Source organism: Periplaneta americana, chromosome 16, assembly GCF_040183065.1.
Source record: "Periplaneta americana isolate PAMFEO1 chromosome 16, P.americana_PAMFEO1_priV1, whole genome shotgun sequence".
NCBI lineage: Eukaryota > Metazoa > Arthropoda > Insecta > Blattodea > Blattidae > Periplaneta > Periplaneta americana.
Genome location: NC_091132.1, coordinates 165,019,392 through 165,035,058, shown reverse-complemented (window position 1 = coordinate 165,035,058; position 15,667 = coordinate 165,019,392). Strand labels below are relative to the sequence as shown.

At 35.8% G+C, this 15,667-nt stretch overlaps 1 protein-coding gene across 3 annotated transcripts; it reads right to left on the bottom strand.

Annotated features, from left to right (window-relative positions):
- Positions 1–460: 460 nt before the first annotated feature.
- On the bottom strand, positions 461–15,154 carry LOC138691767 (zinc finger protein 678-like). 3 transcript variants are annotated; one of them, XM_069814121.1, is made up of 5 exons: positions 15,080–15,154; positions 14,459–14,556; positions 9,469–9,606; positions 8,685–8,758; positions 461–3,962 (listed from the first exon to the last, which is right to left on the bottom strand). In XM_069814121.1, exons 2-5 carry the CDS (start codon positions 14,549–14,551, stop codon positions 2,489–2,491), a joined length of 1,779 nt encoding a protein of 592 aa, XP_069670222.1. In that variant the 5' UTR covers positions 14,552–14,556; positions 15,080–15,154; the 3' UTR covers positions 461–2,488. The 3 variants fall into 3 exon arrangements, with proteins under 3 accessions (XP_069670222.1, XP_069670221.1, XP_069670220.1); XM_069814120.1 differs by lacking the exon at positions 15,080–15,154 and adding an exon at positions 14,805–15,064; XM_069814119.1 differs by lacking the exon at positions 15,080–15,154 and having other exon boundaries at positions 14,459–15,064.
- Between the last annotated feature and the right edge of the window lie 513 nt (positions 15,155–15,667).

The following is a 15,667-nucleotide window of genomic DNA, read 5'->3' as shown; positions in this document are numbered from 1 at the left end:
AGAGGAAGACAGGACAAGGTTCTATGCACTCTCCTTGGAAAGAAATTAGTATGTTTCTTATATAATACAAAAAATTATTCATTCCGGTCAAGTTAGAATTAACAATCTCGAGAGAATAAGGTACTATTCCAGAATAGTTTCCTTTCATACAAGAAATTGTACATTTAACAGATTTAACAAATCGTTAATAAAGTTGATGTATAATCAAGATATAAGAAATAGGTTGCTACTGTTTTTATAGGTTTAGCTCATAGCTATGAGATTTATTCATGACGATGGCCAAAAATACCTTGTTTCAGATCTCTCAAGGCACGACCGTATTTTGCAGTAAACGAAAATGCCAAGCTTAAGTGCAACTGCTAGGTACGAATAGATCTTGCAGCTGGAAAGAGAGGGATTTTTGAGATATGAGGGATTATTTATCTGACGGATAAAAATAAACCTTTTTACAAAAACATCATGCGATATTATTTCAAACATGAGACATTTGACAGAATAACTGTCATAAAAATATTACTATAAGGAATTTATAATTTTTATTATCATACGAAACATTCATTGAATAATATAGGCTTAATTTTTGTACGTAAGAGATGAAGGAAATGTTTCCATATTCATATTGATTAATTTTGTTACACTCATATTTAGTACACTATGTTTCACAAATCCCGTTATATTTCGTAGTCTTGTAGTGCAAAAACTCATTTCACTCTGATAATTCGTTACAATCCTCGTGGTCATGAATTAGTACACAATATAAGAAATAATATGAAAAACATGTAAAATTGTGGTTGCTTTAATAAAATTTTTACAACTACATTGTATGATTACAAAAGTCCATTTTTATTTACAATAAACTAAGAGCAGAAAATACAATGCATGTCAATAACGATAAGTAAAGTCAGTACTACCTATTCTGATGTTACTTGTGTATAATGGCGTTCTGTCACGAGTACAAGCCAGTTAACATAAACAAAGTTTGGTTAATCAACTAAACAATTTATGACACAGAATATTTAAGAATTCAAATCACGTGGTAGTCTACTCAGATACACGTAGACTAATACTGAAAGTGATTCTACTGAATTAGTTGGATATGATCAAGAAATGTTACGGCCTCTAAGCCATAAAAATACGGTGAGAATAGTAATATGCGTTACAAGAGCGGTATGTTGAAGTTTTCATGTTGGAGGAAAAGTTTGAAAAAGTGAAACGTAGTTGACCTTTTTTAATTTCCGAGAATTGAAAGAAAACTTACGGCTCGTGTATCGTACATTCTTTTGTGCGAAGATCGTTTATTACATACCAGAAAGAGGAATTTCTTGGTTTCTGTTCAGTGACGGCAAATTTGCAAAACAAAAATATCTATCTTCAACATTGTTTCTTTAAAACGTTTTGTGTTTAATATACTCCAGCAGGCCGTGATATACGTCTGTCTTTTTTTTTCTTCAGTCTATAAATGCGAACTTAAAACAAACGGCAAGGTTATGTAATGATTTATTTTTTATTTTAATATTTAAACAATATTATTTAAATAACATATTGCAGTAATAACATCTCCTTCGTTCTAAGTAGCCGCCATGATGAGTCTGGAATTATGTTGATTTTTTCACGGCTTCCTTAATGTTACTTGCATCACGAATGCAGTAACTTTAGTGGAGTTGTAGAGTTTACTTAATTTTTGCAAATATTTAAAAACAATAATTAACAGTGCAATTTAGGTGATATTGCAGTGGTGAGTTTCCTATTCATAATTATTACTATATTGAATGTCTCGAAAAATAATATGTTAAAAGCCTAAAGCAGTAAAATCAATATGTTACTTAAGCGGTAGGAAGAGGGAAATTGTTATGTGTGTTAGGTTGGGAAAACTGAATGTGGAATTTTACACTTTCCACGTATTGGTTTTGTGCGGAAACGTAGCAAATATGCACGATCTCGCACAAAATAGTTTTATGATGGCTACAGATTGAATCAAACTTCCACGTAGTTGTGAATGCGCAACTTTAATGTATGTATTTTAACTGTATAATCCTTCTCGTTTTTGTTTCCGTTCCAGGTTTATTGTCGACCTAGCCCAAAAGTTTTCGAGTCTGTGCTTGCGTACATGAAGGTTTAGGTTACAAGAGTAAGAGAAACACAACCCAAATTCATCACATTACTAAATTTTTTCGTTAGTAATTTTGAAAACATATCTTAAATCGTCTTTAAAAAGAAACTCGTATCATAGATATCAGCATTGGAAGTCTCCTCGCGTATAGGCGATCGTGGGATTTTAAGCTACACGACCGCGAGAACACTTAGCACAAAATCCGCATTACAAAGGTTTGTTGCTCTAATCCTGCAGTATATGAGTACTTAAGTTATACCTACCACCGAAACAGATTTAAGTGTCTCGGCTATGTGCTAGAAATCATGGCTTGTCAGACTATTCGGCTCTGAAAGTCACTCAAAATTTCCCCACCTCTTTGTCGGAGAGCACTGAATTTTAGGCGCATTTCAAAGGTTCCTCGCCCGTGTGCCGGCGTAGATGTCTTCTCCGATTACTCGAATCCGCAAAACACATACCACAAAAATTACATTTGAAAGGCTTCTCGCCTGTGTGTCGGCGTTCATGCTTTTTTAAGCCACCTGACACCGAGAAACACTTACCGCAAACATCACACATGAAAGGCTTGCCACCTGTGTGGCCCTGTTTATGTTTTCTCAAGCTACTGGAATACAAGAAACACTCATCACAAACATCACACTTGTAACGCTTCTCGCCTGTGTGCCTCCGGTTATGCTTTATCAAGCTACTGGAAAACGGGAAACACATACCACAATCACGACATTTGAAAGGTTTCTCGCAAGTGTGCGCGCGTTCATGTTTTCTGAGATTACTTGAATCCGAGAAACACTTACCACAAACGTTACATTTGTACGGCTTCTCGCCTGTGTGTCGGCGTTCATGCTTTTTTAAGCTACCCGACGCCGAGAAACACTTACCACAAACATCACACTTGAAACGTTTCTCGCCTCTGTGACCCAGTTTATGTTTTATCAGGCTACCGGAATCCGAGAAACACTTACCACAAACGTTACATTTGTAAGGCTTCTCGCCTGCGTGGCGGAGTTCATGCTTTTTTAAGCTACCCGACACCGAGAAACACTTACCACAAATATCACACTTAAAACGTTTCTCGCCTGTGTGAACCAGTTTATGTTTTGTCAGGCTACTGGAATACGAGAAACACTTACCACAATCACCACATTTGAAAGGTTTCTCGCGCGTGTGCACGCGTTCATGCAGTCTTAGTTTACACGACTCGAAGAAACTCTTACAACAAATATCACATTTGAAAGGCTTCTCACAAGCGTTCACGCAATCATGTTTTCTTAGGGTACTCGAATATGAGAAAGACTTACCACAAACTTCACACGTTAATGGTCTCCCCTCCATGTGCTGACGTTCATGTTTTCTTAGGCTGCGCGACTCCCAGAAACTCTTACCGCAAACACCACACTTCAAAGATTTTTCGCCGGTATGGATAAGTTTATGGTTACAGAGAGATCTGTAATGCGAGAAACACCTGCCGCAAACATCACATTTGAAAACCTTGTCACCTTTGTGTAGACGTGCATGACTTTTTAGGCTAGACGACTGAGAGAATCCCTTACTACAAACATTGCATTTAAAAGGTTTTTCGTCTGTGTGCACACGTTCATGAGTTTTTAAGTCACTTGTGTTTGAAAAAGACTTACGACAAATATCGCATGTGAAAGGTTTCTTCTGCAGTTGTGCCGAATTCCAGAAACATACTTTACTCAATTCAAATTCCAATTGCTTTTCATCGTCACGAGTCCGCGCAGGTTTTCCCGAGGAACCTGATATCTTGGGAATCTCACACACAGTCTCGTTCTCTTCAGGTGCAAGACTGTCGAAATTTGATGACACAATCTCGTCATTAGTAGCTGCAATCCTGAAGTAAATATACGATTAATCTATTAAATAGCCACAAAAAATATACAGTCAATTATTGAATATTCAAATCAAAACAAATCCATTTCAGCAGCAGCTACATTATCATTGGAGATTCAATCTTGTAAATAATTTATGAGTAAAGTTGAAGGTATCAGAATTTTAAACAATTAGGATTTCACCTGTATAACAAAGAACTGCATATGAAGCTATTGGAGTTCTGTTTGTTCACTGAAACTCGTCCGTCTACAACGTAGTCAAACTTAAGTGGTGTATGTGACGTAAAGATAAGAGGTCCACTCTTCGTGCAATAAATTGTGATTTGGCTTCCCATTAGTGTAAAATTATCCTTTATTCCAGTTAAAGATAATTTATTTGAAAAGGTAATGACGTTTGTAAATAAAATTTGGTACGCTTGTTTTGTAATATATTATTGCACATAACCTGTAGCCTATTAATAAATGACAACTGGCCTCTACAAACAAAATTAATATTTGTTTCACTTCCTAGAGTAATGAGAAATACACCGAATATAAAGATACAAAAACAAATATATAAACAAAAAAGTCTAAATATTTAATGATAATTCCATTCATGTTTGTATGTGGTATAGAAATAGTATGAAACACTTCAACAAAATTGGAATTATTCCTTCACCATTTTTTCCTATGTGCATTCTTTAGGAAGAAGTACATCAGAATCATTTACAGCAATGTCAAGCCCTTTCCTCTAAACCAAAGTCGGTATCCCATTCTCTCTCATGCTGTTCCTCAATTTCGTTCCAGCACAGCACGCCTGCAAACTGTTGTTGTTGTTGTTGTTACCTAATGCCGGGCTTTGGCAATGAAGCCATTAGCGTTCTTGCTGTCCAATATTTCTCTGTGGTGGATCCATCAGGTAGAACTTCACAGGTTTGTAGTTTATCTTCAGTCATTTCTTCTTCTTTGTTGCATAGGAGGCAATTTGTATTTGTGTAAATTCCTATTTTATTAAAGTTTTTAGCCAAATAATCGTGTTCTGTAAGCAGTCTGAATTTTGCTACTGCAGATTTACGTGGGATTTCTGGAATAATTTCTGTTTTTTTTTTTTTATTAAAATCCTCCATTTCTTATCTTTGGCTCTGGTTCATAGTGCTTGGTTTTGCTTGATTTTATATTTATTTTTAATTAGTCTTTTGATGGATGTAGAAGGTAGGCTTCTCCTTGTATTCTGAGTTAAATTGGATCCTTTTTTGCCAAGAAAGTCTGCGGTTTCATTTCCAGCAATTCCACAATGTGCAGGTATCCATTGCAATTGAAATCTTTTCTGTAGTTTTTGAAGTTGTTGGATCATTTTGTGACATTCTTTAAATTGGATTGACATCATTTTATATGAATTTATTGCATATAATGCTGCTTTAAAATCAGAGAGAATGACAGGATTTTGAAATTTATCTATTCTGTATAGTAGGTGTTAGAGTGAGATATGAACAGCCATTATTTCCGCACCAAAATTTGTTGTATGATGTCCTGCTGGTTGATAAAATGATAATAACGCGCACGTAATTCCTGATCCTGAGTTGTTATCGATAGTAGACCCATCTGTGTAGATATGTAACCATTTTTCTGGTCGGTATCTATTATTCACAGCTTCTAATGCCAGTGCTTTTAGTAGACGTTTGGAATTTTCAGATTTTGTAACTGGTTGTTCTAAATCTAGTTTAATGTTAATTGGTTCGAAGGTTAGAGGGTTTTCTCGCTTAAAATGTTGTCTTTAGATTTAGGGAGATTCAATTCTGTTTTTATTTCCGTGACTTTGGACAGAAAACTTGTTTGTGTTTGCAACTTGGTTGGTTGTAACAGTCTTTTTTCCCATTTTGTTGTTGTTAACCGTAGCATTTTTTCATGATGTGTTAGTGCCTGCTCCTCTAGAGTGAGATATATTGGAGGTTTCTGGGTTAGGGCTTGCATTGTCGTGATTGGGGTTGATTTTGCTGCACCAGTTATTAGTCACAGGGCCTGATTTTGACATACTTCTAGTCGATTCAGGTTGAAATTATTTGCCGTAATTAATACCTCTGCATTGTAGAGAAGTATTGGCTTGATGAATGTTTTGTACGTTATGTTCAAAGTCTGCCGAATACTACCCCACTTTGCTCCAGCTAATCTCTCATGCAAACTTTACCACCTGATATACCTCTCTTACCTGCAGTATAGAGCATTGTACGCATCATTACAATATCCTCAATTACTTTAGTATTTACTTTTTATTTTAAATAATAATATAACAATTTGTTATAAGAATAATATCAGTGTTCGACAGTAGGTGTAACCAGTTTTTCCCTTCCATGAAAATTAACAAACCTAATCTAAGGAGTCGACTGACAGACAATAATTTATGTTCAGTTTTGAGAACTGCACCTGCTAACATAATATTACCGATATAGAGAATGTTACATCTAAACAAGAAGTGTCCTTGAAGTGTGAAGAATGAACTCCTATGATATATGAAAATGTATGTCAACATTGTTAGTACACATTGCAATTCCAACCAATAATTAATGACATAAAAGCTTAGGAAATAACTATCTTTCTTTGTTGTTCAGTTTGTGCATGTTTTTACGTACCAAGATATGGTTCTTTTTTTCTATTGGGTTATTTTACGACGCTGTATCAACATCTCAAGTTATTTAGCGTTTGTATGAGATGAAGGTGATAATGCCAGTGAAATGAGTCCTGGGAGCTCCGAAAGCTACCCAACATTTGCTCGTATTGGGTTGAGGGAAAACCCCGGAAAAACCTCAACCAGGTAACTTGCCCAACCGGGACTCGAACCCGGGCCACCTGGTTTCGCAGCCGGACGCGCTGACCGTTACTCCACAGGTGTGGACTATGGAAATTAAAAATAATAATAATAATAATAATAATAATAATTTTTTTATTGTGTTATTTTACGACGCTTTATCAACATCTCAGGTTATTTAGCGTCTGAATGAAATGAAGGTGATAATGCTGGTGAAATGAATCCGGGGTCCAGCATCGAAAGTTACCCAGCATTTGCTCATATTGGGTTGAGGGAAAACCCCGGAAAAAACCTCAACCAGGTAACTTGCCCCGACCGGGATTCGAACCCGGGCCATCTGATTTCGCGGCCAGACGCGCTGACCGTTACTCTACAGGTGTGGACTAATAATAATAATAATAATAATAATAATAATATTAATAATAATAATAATAATAATAATAATCATCATCATGATGATAATTGAATATATGTGACTCAATCAGTATAAATATAAAATTAGAATCGTATCCATTAAATTATTATTATTGATGTACAAAAATAGCTAAATAGTTAATTCGATTTATAACGACGACTCAAAAAAAAAATTGCTATAATACATGTTGATATAAATTAGATAACACTATATTATTATCATTATTATTATCATAATCATAAGTATTTGAATCGAATCGATGTTCGTTCGTTTAATTGAAATGTTTGAATTCGTTATATACTGCACTTCTTTATTAAATTAATAATTGAAACCACAGCTACGACAGTTATTTTAAAGATATCGGTGACAAATGCTGAACACGCTTTGAATCTCGCGCCACTATGTGGCAACAGAGCTAAGAAAGAGAGCAACAGTCGGTTCATAACCTGGCTTTTAGTATATATTATTTAACGAGAAGTATTGTTAATTTATAACAAAAGTCATAGAATCATAATTATATATCACAAATATCTCCATTTTCAAATAACGTTTGTCTTTCTTGTTCGTGTTTTGTGAAATTTTTCTAAATTTATTTCACCTTTTTTTACTGCTGATTATTATTGTGCATGACGCATCTCAGGTCGAATAATATAAATTGTCGCATTTATATGATAATGAATTCACTACAACCACAAAACATTACTTGCTGCAACATTTTCTACATCGGTGCCTGAACACTGAGTAGTCATACAGTTATATGCAGTCTTTTACAGAGAAGCACGTAGCTATCCCCTAACTTCAAAATCATAAGTTTCCGTTAAGATTTCGTGATACCAATGCTCTAAATTCTCTATGTGTGAGAAGTATTGAAGAATAAGAGAGATAATGGCTCTATTGGTAAGAACTCTGGATTAATGACATCACCGACAAGTGTCTTGTGTGAGACGGACAGTAGGGCTAGGTATATGCAGTGGAAGGGGAAACAGTGGCCAAACAGAAAGAAATCAGCACCTGGTGGAACATTTTTAAAACCACTGTATATATTATTGCAGTTGTAATTCCAGTGATGTGAAAGATTGACGTCCTTAACTGCATTAGAATGCTTGAACTAACAGACGAACAAACAAACAAATGGATAAACAAATAAAATAGGGAAATTAGACTTCCTAAACGTGATGAGCTGTTCGGAGAAAAACTCTTGGAATGGACTCAAAATGGTAGTTTATCATTTACTAGGGAATTAGAAAGACTTCAATTATAAAAGAACTGTAGAAATTAAGTTAAAGATTTCAAGACCCTAGGATGCAATATAAGTGATTGCACGTCCATCTAGATTATTTTCTTGAAAATATAGAACTCTTAGTAAAGAATATGAAGAAAGGCTTGAACAGTATTTATGAAAACAAGATATCAAGAGAAGTGGAGTGTGAATGTGAAGTTCTTCAGAAGCTGCTTCTGAAGAGTGACGAAAACGGTCACTTCGAACACAATGAAATCCCTACGTGAAGACTAGTACACTACACTCACCTTTCGACAAAAACCTCGTTGCCCTCTTCCGTCACTCCCATCCTTGGCTCCTCATTGAAGTCACTCTCCTCTTGCTACAAATACAAAGCAATTAGAACATAAATTTACGTGAACAAAAGTCCATCGATTTTAGTTGCCACACAATCGCATTTAAGTCTTAATAAACGTACTAGAATCTTAGCTAATAACAGACAATTCTTGGGGCATATATTTCAGGCGGCACATCTTTTTCTTGTTGAACAGTTTTTTTAACCTTTTTCAACATGTGGCACACTAAAGGTGTACCAGTAATTTAAAATGCTGTGACACACGCTTATAATCTGTTGTTAAGACGGTTTTACGAGAAAATGACTACAGTTTTTTTTTTAAATAGGCTATTTTACGATACTTTATCAACATGTCAGTTTATTTAGGGTCTCAATGAGATGAAGGTGATAATACCAGTGACAACAATGCGGGGTCAGCAAAGAAAGTTACCCAGCAATTGCTCATATTAGTAGAAGGTAAACCACGGAAAAACCTCAACCACGTAAATTGCCACGAATCGAACCTGGGCCACCTGGTCTCGCAGCCACATGCGCTAACCTTTACTGCACAAGTGTGAACAAATAAGTATAATAAAAATACAAATAAATTAGGCACATGCATAAATATATTAAATATATTTTCAATTTTATATGATGCACTACAAGTACTGTTGTAAAGAGGTAGTGTCCGTTATAAACAAAATTCAACATAAACACTCGACGAAGAACACACAATGCATTCCTTGTGCTCCACTCACCTCAGGTTCACGTTTCACCACAGGGAACGAAATTGGCACCGGAAGTTCCTCAAATTTTGTCTCAGTTGTGAGATCGTGGCTGTAGTCCTCATATTCCTCCTTTATACCAGTCACAAGCTGATCCACAAGATTCCGTTCCTGCAGTACAAAGAGATATCTTAAATGAACAATTTATTAAAGGGGGTTAGAACACGACTTCCATTGGTATCAGCTGCTCTCTATTTGTTGATATGCCTCAGCCTGATCACAACGCACAGAACTTGCTTTACACTGTGACGAATAGGATCACGATTCATATGAAAACGTATATTATCTATGCAAAAACACTAGCCAAGTGCAGTTTAAATAAACTAAGAGATTTTACTTGATTATTTGATGACGGTGTAACAACTAGTAGATTAGTTAGCGTCGATGGAATTGGTGATAGAGAGACGGGATTTGGCGACATGAGGCAGAGGACTCGACACGGATTACGTTATGGTTCTCGGACAACAGAAACACATAATAAAATAAGTAATAATAATAATTCATTTAATCTAGCAGAGGTAAGGCCAGTAGCCTTTTTTTTCCGTCGAGCGAGACTCTAATTATAACTGAATACAACTGGATAACATAGTTATAGTTATTACTTTAATATTTAGACCGCAAAAAACAAGAAAGTGAATAATGAAAGTAAAAGTAAATAATGAAAATTAGATAAGTAATATTAGTGAGACAGTAATAAACGGTGGTAAGAAATAATAATAATAATAATAATAATAATAATAATAATAATAATAATAATAATAATAGCTAATAATTAATATACTGCTAAGCTACTGCACCTTCTATACTATCCTTTCTTCCCAGCACAAACTGAACACACGCTCTCGCCATGAAACAATACTAACAATACCATCCCATCGCACCTCCTCATACTCATCCTCTTTCACAATAGCCCTGCCAAGACTCTGGAATTCGCTACCTGCTAGCATCAGGGACTGTCGAAATAAAATTCAATTCAAACGCCAACTTACTAGGCACTTGGTCAGTAATTGAGACTCGTTCAGACATGGTTTCTTGTAAATAGTTCTTTTAATCTACCACAAAATATCTCAATATCCGGTAATTTCATCACTATAGAATTTTGTTATTGTAGGTTTAATTTGTAATTTAGTAAATACAAAAATATTCTTTGTTCTTAACTTCTATGATAAAATGTCTAGCTTTCATTAATCAGGTATTCTTGTCGTACTTTAATTTTTATTGTAATTGTAATTGTAAATTTAATATTAATTGTAATCTTATTGTTCATGTTATAGTTGTAATCCCCTGGTAGAGGGGCAGAGAAGGCCTGACGGCCTTATATCTACCAGGTTAAATAAATAAATCTAATCTAATCTAATCTAATCTAATCTATCCTACTGCAACTAGTTGAGAAAACTAAATGCGTGGTGAAACATTTAATTATATTGTGACAGCGACGTGAGATTCGAACTCACGACCAGCGTTCCGCAAGAGAGCGGACCGCGCGTGAGCCGACACAGGCTTCACGGAGCACTGAGGTACGGCGCGCGGCAGAGAGAAGAGGGGAAAGGGCCAATGCGACGAGGAGAGAGTGCGCGCGCAACTGCTGCGTGCGGAGTAGGGGGGACGGACCATCCCGACTCTTCCAGAAGTCCGTCGAAGTGGGGATATCCAGATAATGCGAGAGAGCTATCTCTGCACAGCCATAGAAATTTCTCGCAACTATGATTTTGCTATAAAAGAAGAAAGGCGCGCGAACTTGGGCAGTGTTTCAGTTGATTAGTCAGCCAGTCAGTGAGTAAGCCAGAGCAAGCAAGCCAGTCTTGTGTACCGGAGTTCGGCTCGAGTGTGCGTCGGCAACTGTGACAGCATCCGAAGGCCTGAGTCCGAGTGCAGTGGACCGCAGTTGGAGGGACCTGAGTTCGAGTGCATTGGACCGCAGTTGGAGGGACCTGAGTTCGAGTACAGTGAACTGTCTCTGAAGGACTGTGGTTCGAGATACTGTGAACTCGAGTGACTGAGCTAGAAGAACTGTGAACTGTGAACTGATAGTTCTGATTTGTAAATAGTGCTTTGTAAATATTAGTTGAGATTAACAGTTCATTGTTGTTCGTAATAGTCCAAGTAAATTGTCATTGCCGTCAGTGGAGTGCTATAACGAATACTGAGTTGAGTGAAAATCCTATTGTTGACGAGAGCGTTTAAGGTGAATTGTAGAAAGGAATTATTGTTGGAAGAATAAAATCCTATTGTTGAGTTGGAAATAAAATTCACAATATTTTACATACGCATCGCAAATGATCAACCGCAAAATCAAAGATCAACCCTGGTAATCACATTTTAGGGCGTATTCATAAACAAGACTTTGAATGAAGACTTCTCAAAGTCGACTTTCGTAGTAAAGTTTAACTTTGTTAAAAGTTCTATTCATAGACAATACTTCTGAGACTTTGACTTCGACTTTGGTAAATCGAGATTTGACGATCTTGTTCTAATGTTGGCAATCAAAATCACTGCCTTCTAAACGAATTAAATTAATAGATTGTTGAAATAGAGTTGGCATTGCCACAATCAAAGCCAACTTTTCAGTGACGAATGAATTAAATGATTGAACATTGGTACGTGTTAAGGAATTGTTAACAGTTCTTCAAGCTTTACATAAGAATAATATTATTCGAGGCTTATTGTAAAAATAACATAAGTACAAAAATGGACACTTTTAGGTCTTTATACGAATCGATAATGATTTGTTCTTCTACTTGGCCACAAAAAATCGTAACTCAGTTCGAACAGTCTTATATATAACACAATTCCTAACTACAAAACATGATGTTATAGTTTATCTGAAATAGTATTGTCTGTTAAGAATTTTGTTATGAATAAAACACCTATTAATTGCAGTTACGTTAGTTACATATTAAGCCCTGAAAATATTTCATTGTAAAATAATTTTGTTGTGAAGACATGGAAGATAAGATTCCACCAATGACAGACTATGAAAGAGACATATTATCCTGATGACAGTTGGCAGAATTATTCCCTGCATGTCTGCAGAAACTACTTAAAATTATCTGAAATGAATATGCAGAAAGCATTATGACGAAGCAAGGATTATAAATTAACTGCATTTCCAACTGTATATTAAGCAATTAATCCTTGCCTATAGCGTAAAATCGCGATGAAATAAGTTGTATTATTTACTGTTGGAACAGATTATCCTCTTTGATTGTTCATCAATGAAAGTTGAAACATGACAAGGATATTTAATACTATCAAATCTGTACCTTGATTTGGATTTATAATCTATAATAATACGCCAAGGAACATGAGCAGCTTTAATAATCTCCTAGTTTTCTTGAATATTCTCGGTAAATTCAACAATTTCCCAAATATCAGCCATTTTCCTTTTGTCCAAGAACAAAAATCGAAGTCAAAGTCTAGATTTTCGGCGACTTCGAAGTAAAGTCACGATTGAAGTTTATTTTCCTCAAAGTGTCCAGTGTGAATAGGAAAATGGTGACTTTGTACTTTCCAAAGTCAACTTTGGTCCAAAGTCTCGTCTATGAATACGACCCTAAATCTTATAAGTTACATTGCAAACCAGCATATTAAGTGTCGATCCTGTACATAGTTTACAACATACGATTTATTTTAGAACAACCATAAGGAAAAAAATTATACATGCTCGTATGTTACGTAACTAAAGAGGTCGCAAGTAGAAGTTGAAGGCATATCTGCTACACCATAGTCACGCTACAGATGTCAATATGGCTTAGTTTATAACAAGTGTTGCATTAGACATGTTGTAAAATATTAAAAAGTGAGAATGGCTAATGAAAGAAAATTTGAATAAAGCTTCCTGTAAACTTTATCCTAAATTAAAGGTTGGTTCACAATAAACCAGGAACGAGAACCAGAATGAAAACGAGAAGCACAGGACGTGAATATGAAAATTTTTTATTCACAATAAACCGAGAACGTAGACGACTATGCATATCGATATGTATGTCAATAACGATATGTAAAGTCGATATTAAGCATTCTGATGTTATTGTGTATAACTGACCAATGGCGTTCTCTCATGAGTACAAGGCAGTCAACATAAACACAAGTTAACCAACTTCGAAATTTCAACTGAAACATTTCATTAGGCACGGTAATATAAATATGCCCATGCATCTTTATTATCACAACCTATTTTAAGTCTGCCATAACGTAAAATAATTAGAGGAGAAACATTTGTAATAGAACAAAAATGAACACAAGTGCAGTTATTGAATTGAACCGTGAATATGTAGTGTGTAATACAACCAATACAGTAATAAAATATGATTCCTTGCCGATCGGTGTTCAAAGATGCAGCTATTGTAAGCCACATATTCTCCTTCATTTTCTCATCTTTGTACGAGGCGCGCCGCTTATCGTAAATGTGAGGATTTCAATATTAGAATCTCAACATATAAAACTTGTTCCATGATGCACAGCACAGAACAAAATGATGTATAGGTTAAGTCACAGTCTTCTTGCTACAAAAATACACGACGACAAAATAGCATTTAGATGGCAATAGAATGAATCTAGTGGGCTGTGATCGGAAACGTGAACGCCAAAGTTGACACTTGGCCAAATCTCCGTTCCTGATCTCGGGTTCCGGCAAGCTTTTTCGTTTATTGTGAATGCTCACATTTAAATGTAGCCTCTACATTTTGACAATTTTACCGTTTTCGTTCCGATTCTCGTTTCCGGTTTATTGTTAACCAGCCTTAAGAGCTCGGATCAATTCCCAAATGGCTTACGTGTAAAATATATAAAAGATGTGCTATGGTGACAAAAAAAGACGAGGATCTGCTAGATTTGTTTAGTTTTTTGTTTCAATAAGCCCAATGAATATATCAGAGATGAACACTTTATGTTCTATGTAAATTTATATTTATATAAATGTCGCATGTACAAAACAGGGAGATAGTAATAGCTTATAATATACCTCTAAAATAGGTTTCTTCTCATCCTCATCTGTGTATTCACTTGTTGCTGGAGACAGTGCGTCGACCTTGAGTTCCGCCTTGATCACATCCATAGTTACTGAAAGAATTAAGAAACTGACATCCATTTGCAGATCGTAAGCTGTTAGGAAAACGTCTTTACTCGTTGTTACAAACTGTGATTTTTACGGCGAATATGGAGCACTATGTTATGATCCATATGAATATTGATACTTACGGGGAAATTATGTGCGCTGCAATCAGAAATAACTTATACTGAAGTAATACATAGACCGTAATCAATCTAGAATGATAATATATTCAAGATTAAAGCTCATGTTTACTTACAATATATACTTCCAGGAAATGTCGTATTTCAACGTCCCAAATGAAGGATGATGCAGAGACGAGTTCGCGTGATCACTGAGATCTAAAGGGCAGTGACACTATCAAGCAAACAGTGTATAGGCATATGGCGAATATGGTGCACATATGAATAATGATACTCTCGCGGAAAATATGTACCGCTGTAATCAGAAACCACTTATACTGAAGTAATATATATATCATAATCAATCTATAATAATAATAAAATATTCATGATCAGAGCCATGTTTACTTACAATATAATTATACACTTCCAAGAAATGTATATCAGCATTCCAAATTAAGATGCTGAGTCGAGTTGCGTGTTCACATAGATCTAAGTGACAGTGATACATACAAGGAAGCGGTGCATAGACATCGTTGCTTACGAGATTACACACGATAGACATACATTGTTCAGTAGAGATGGGCAAAGTTGTTCTTTTCTCGGAACAGTTCCGGTTCCGGAAAATACTGTTCCAAACAACAGTTCCGAAATAACAGTTACAACTTTACAAGTAGTCTATAGAGATGAGTCGGAATCGTTTATCGACTCTCGCTCCTTTTGAGGAGTTCAAAAGACTACCCTCCCTCTTCACCAAGCAGCTTCCACATAGCGTTGGAGCATTCATCGCTCGGACTCCTTTTGAAATACGTTATCGGCATGACATAGCACACATGCTTCTCAAAAGATGACATTCCAATGCACATTCGAATCGGTTTTGGAAACTTGCTGTGTATGCCAGCAGAAGCTTCATGTTCAGTAACTAAACAGCTGATGAATACAAGGTCAGAATGCAACACTTATAGTTTTGGTCGTTGCTTACGTGATTACACAAGCTGGC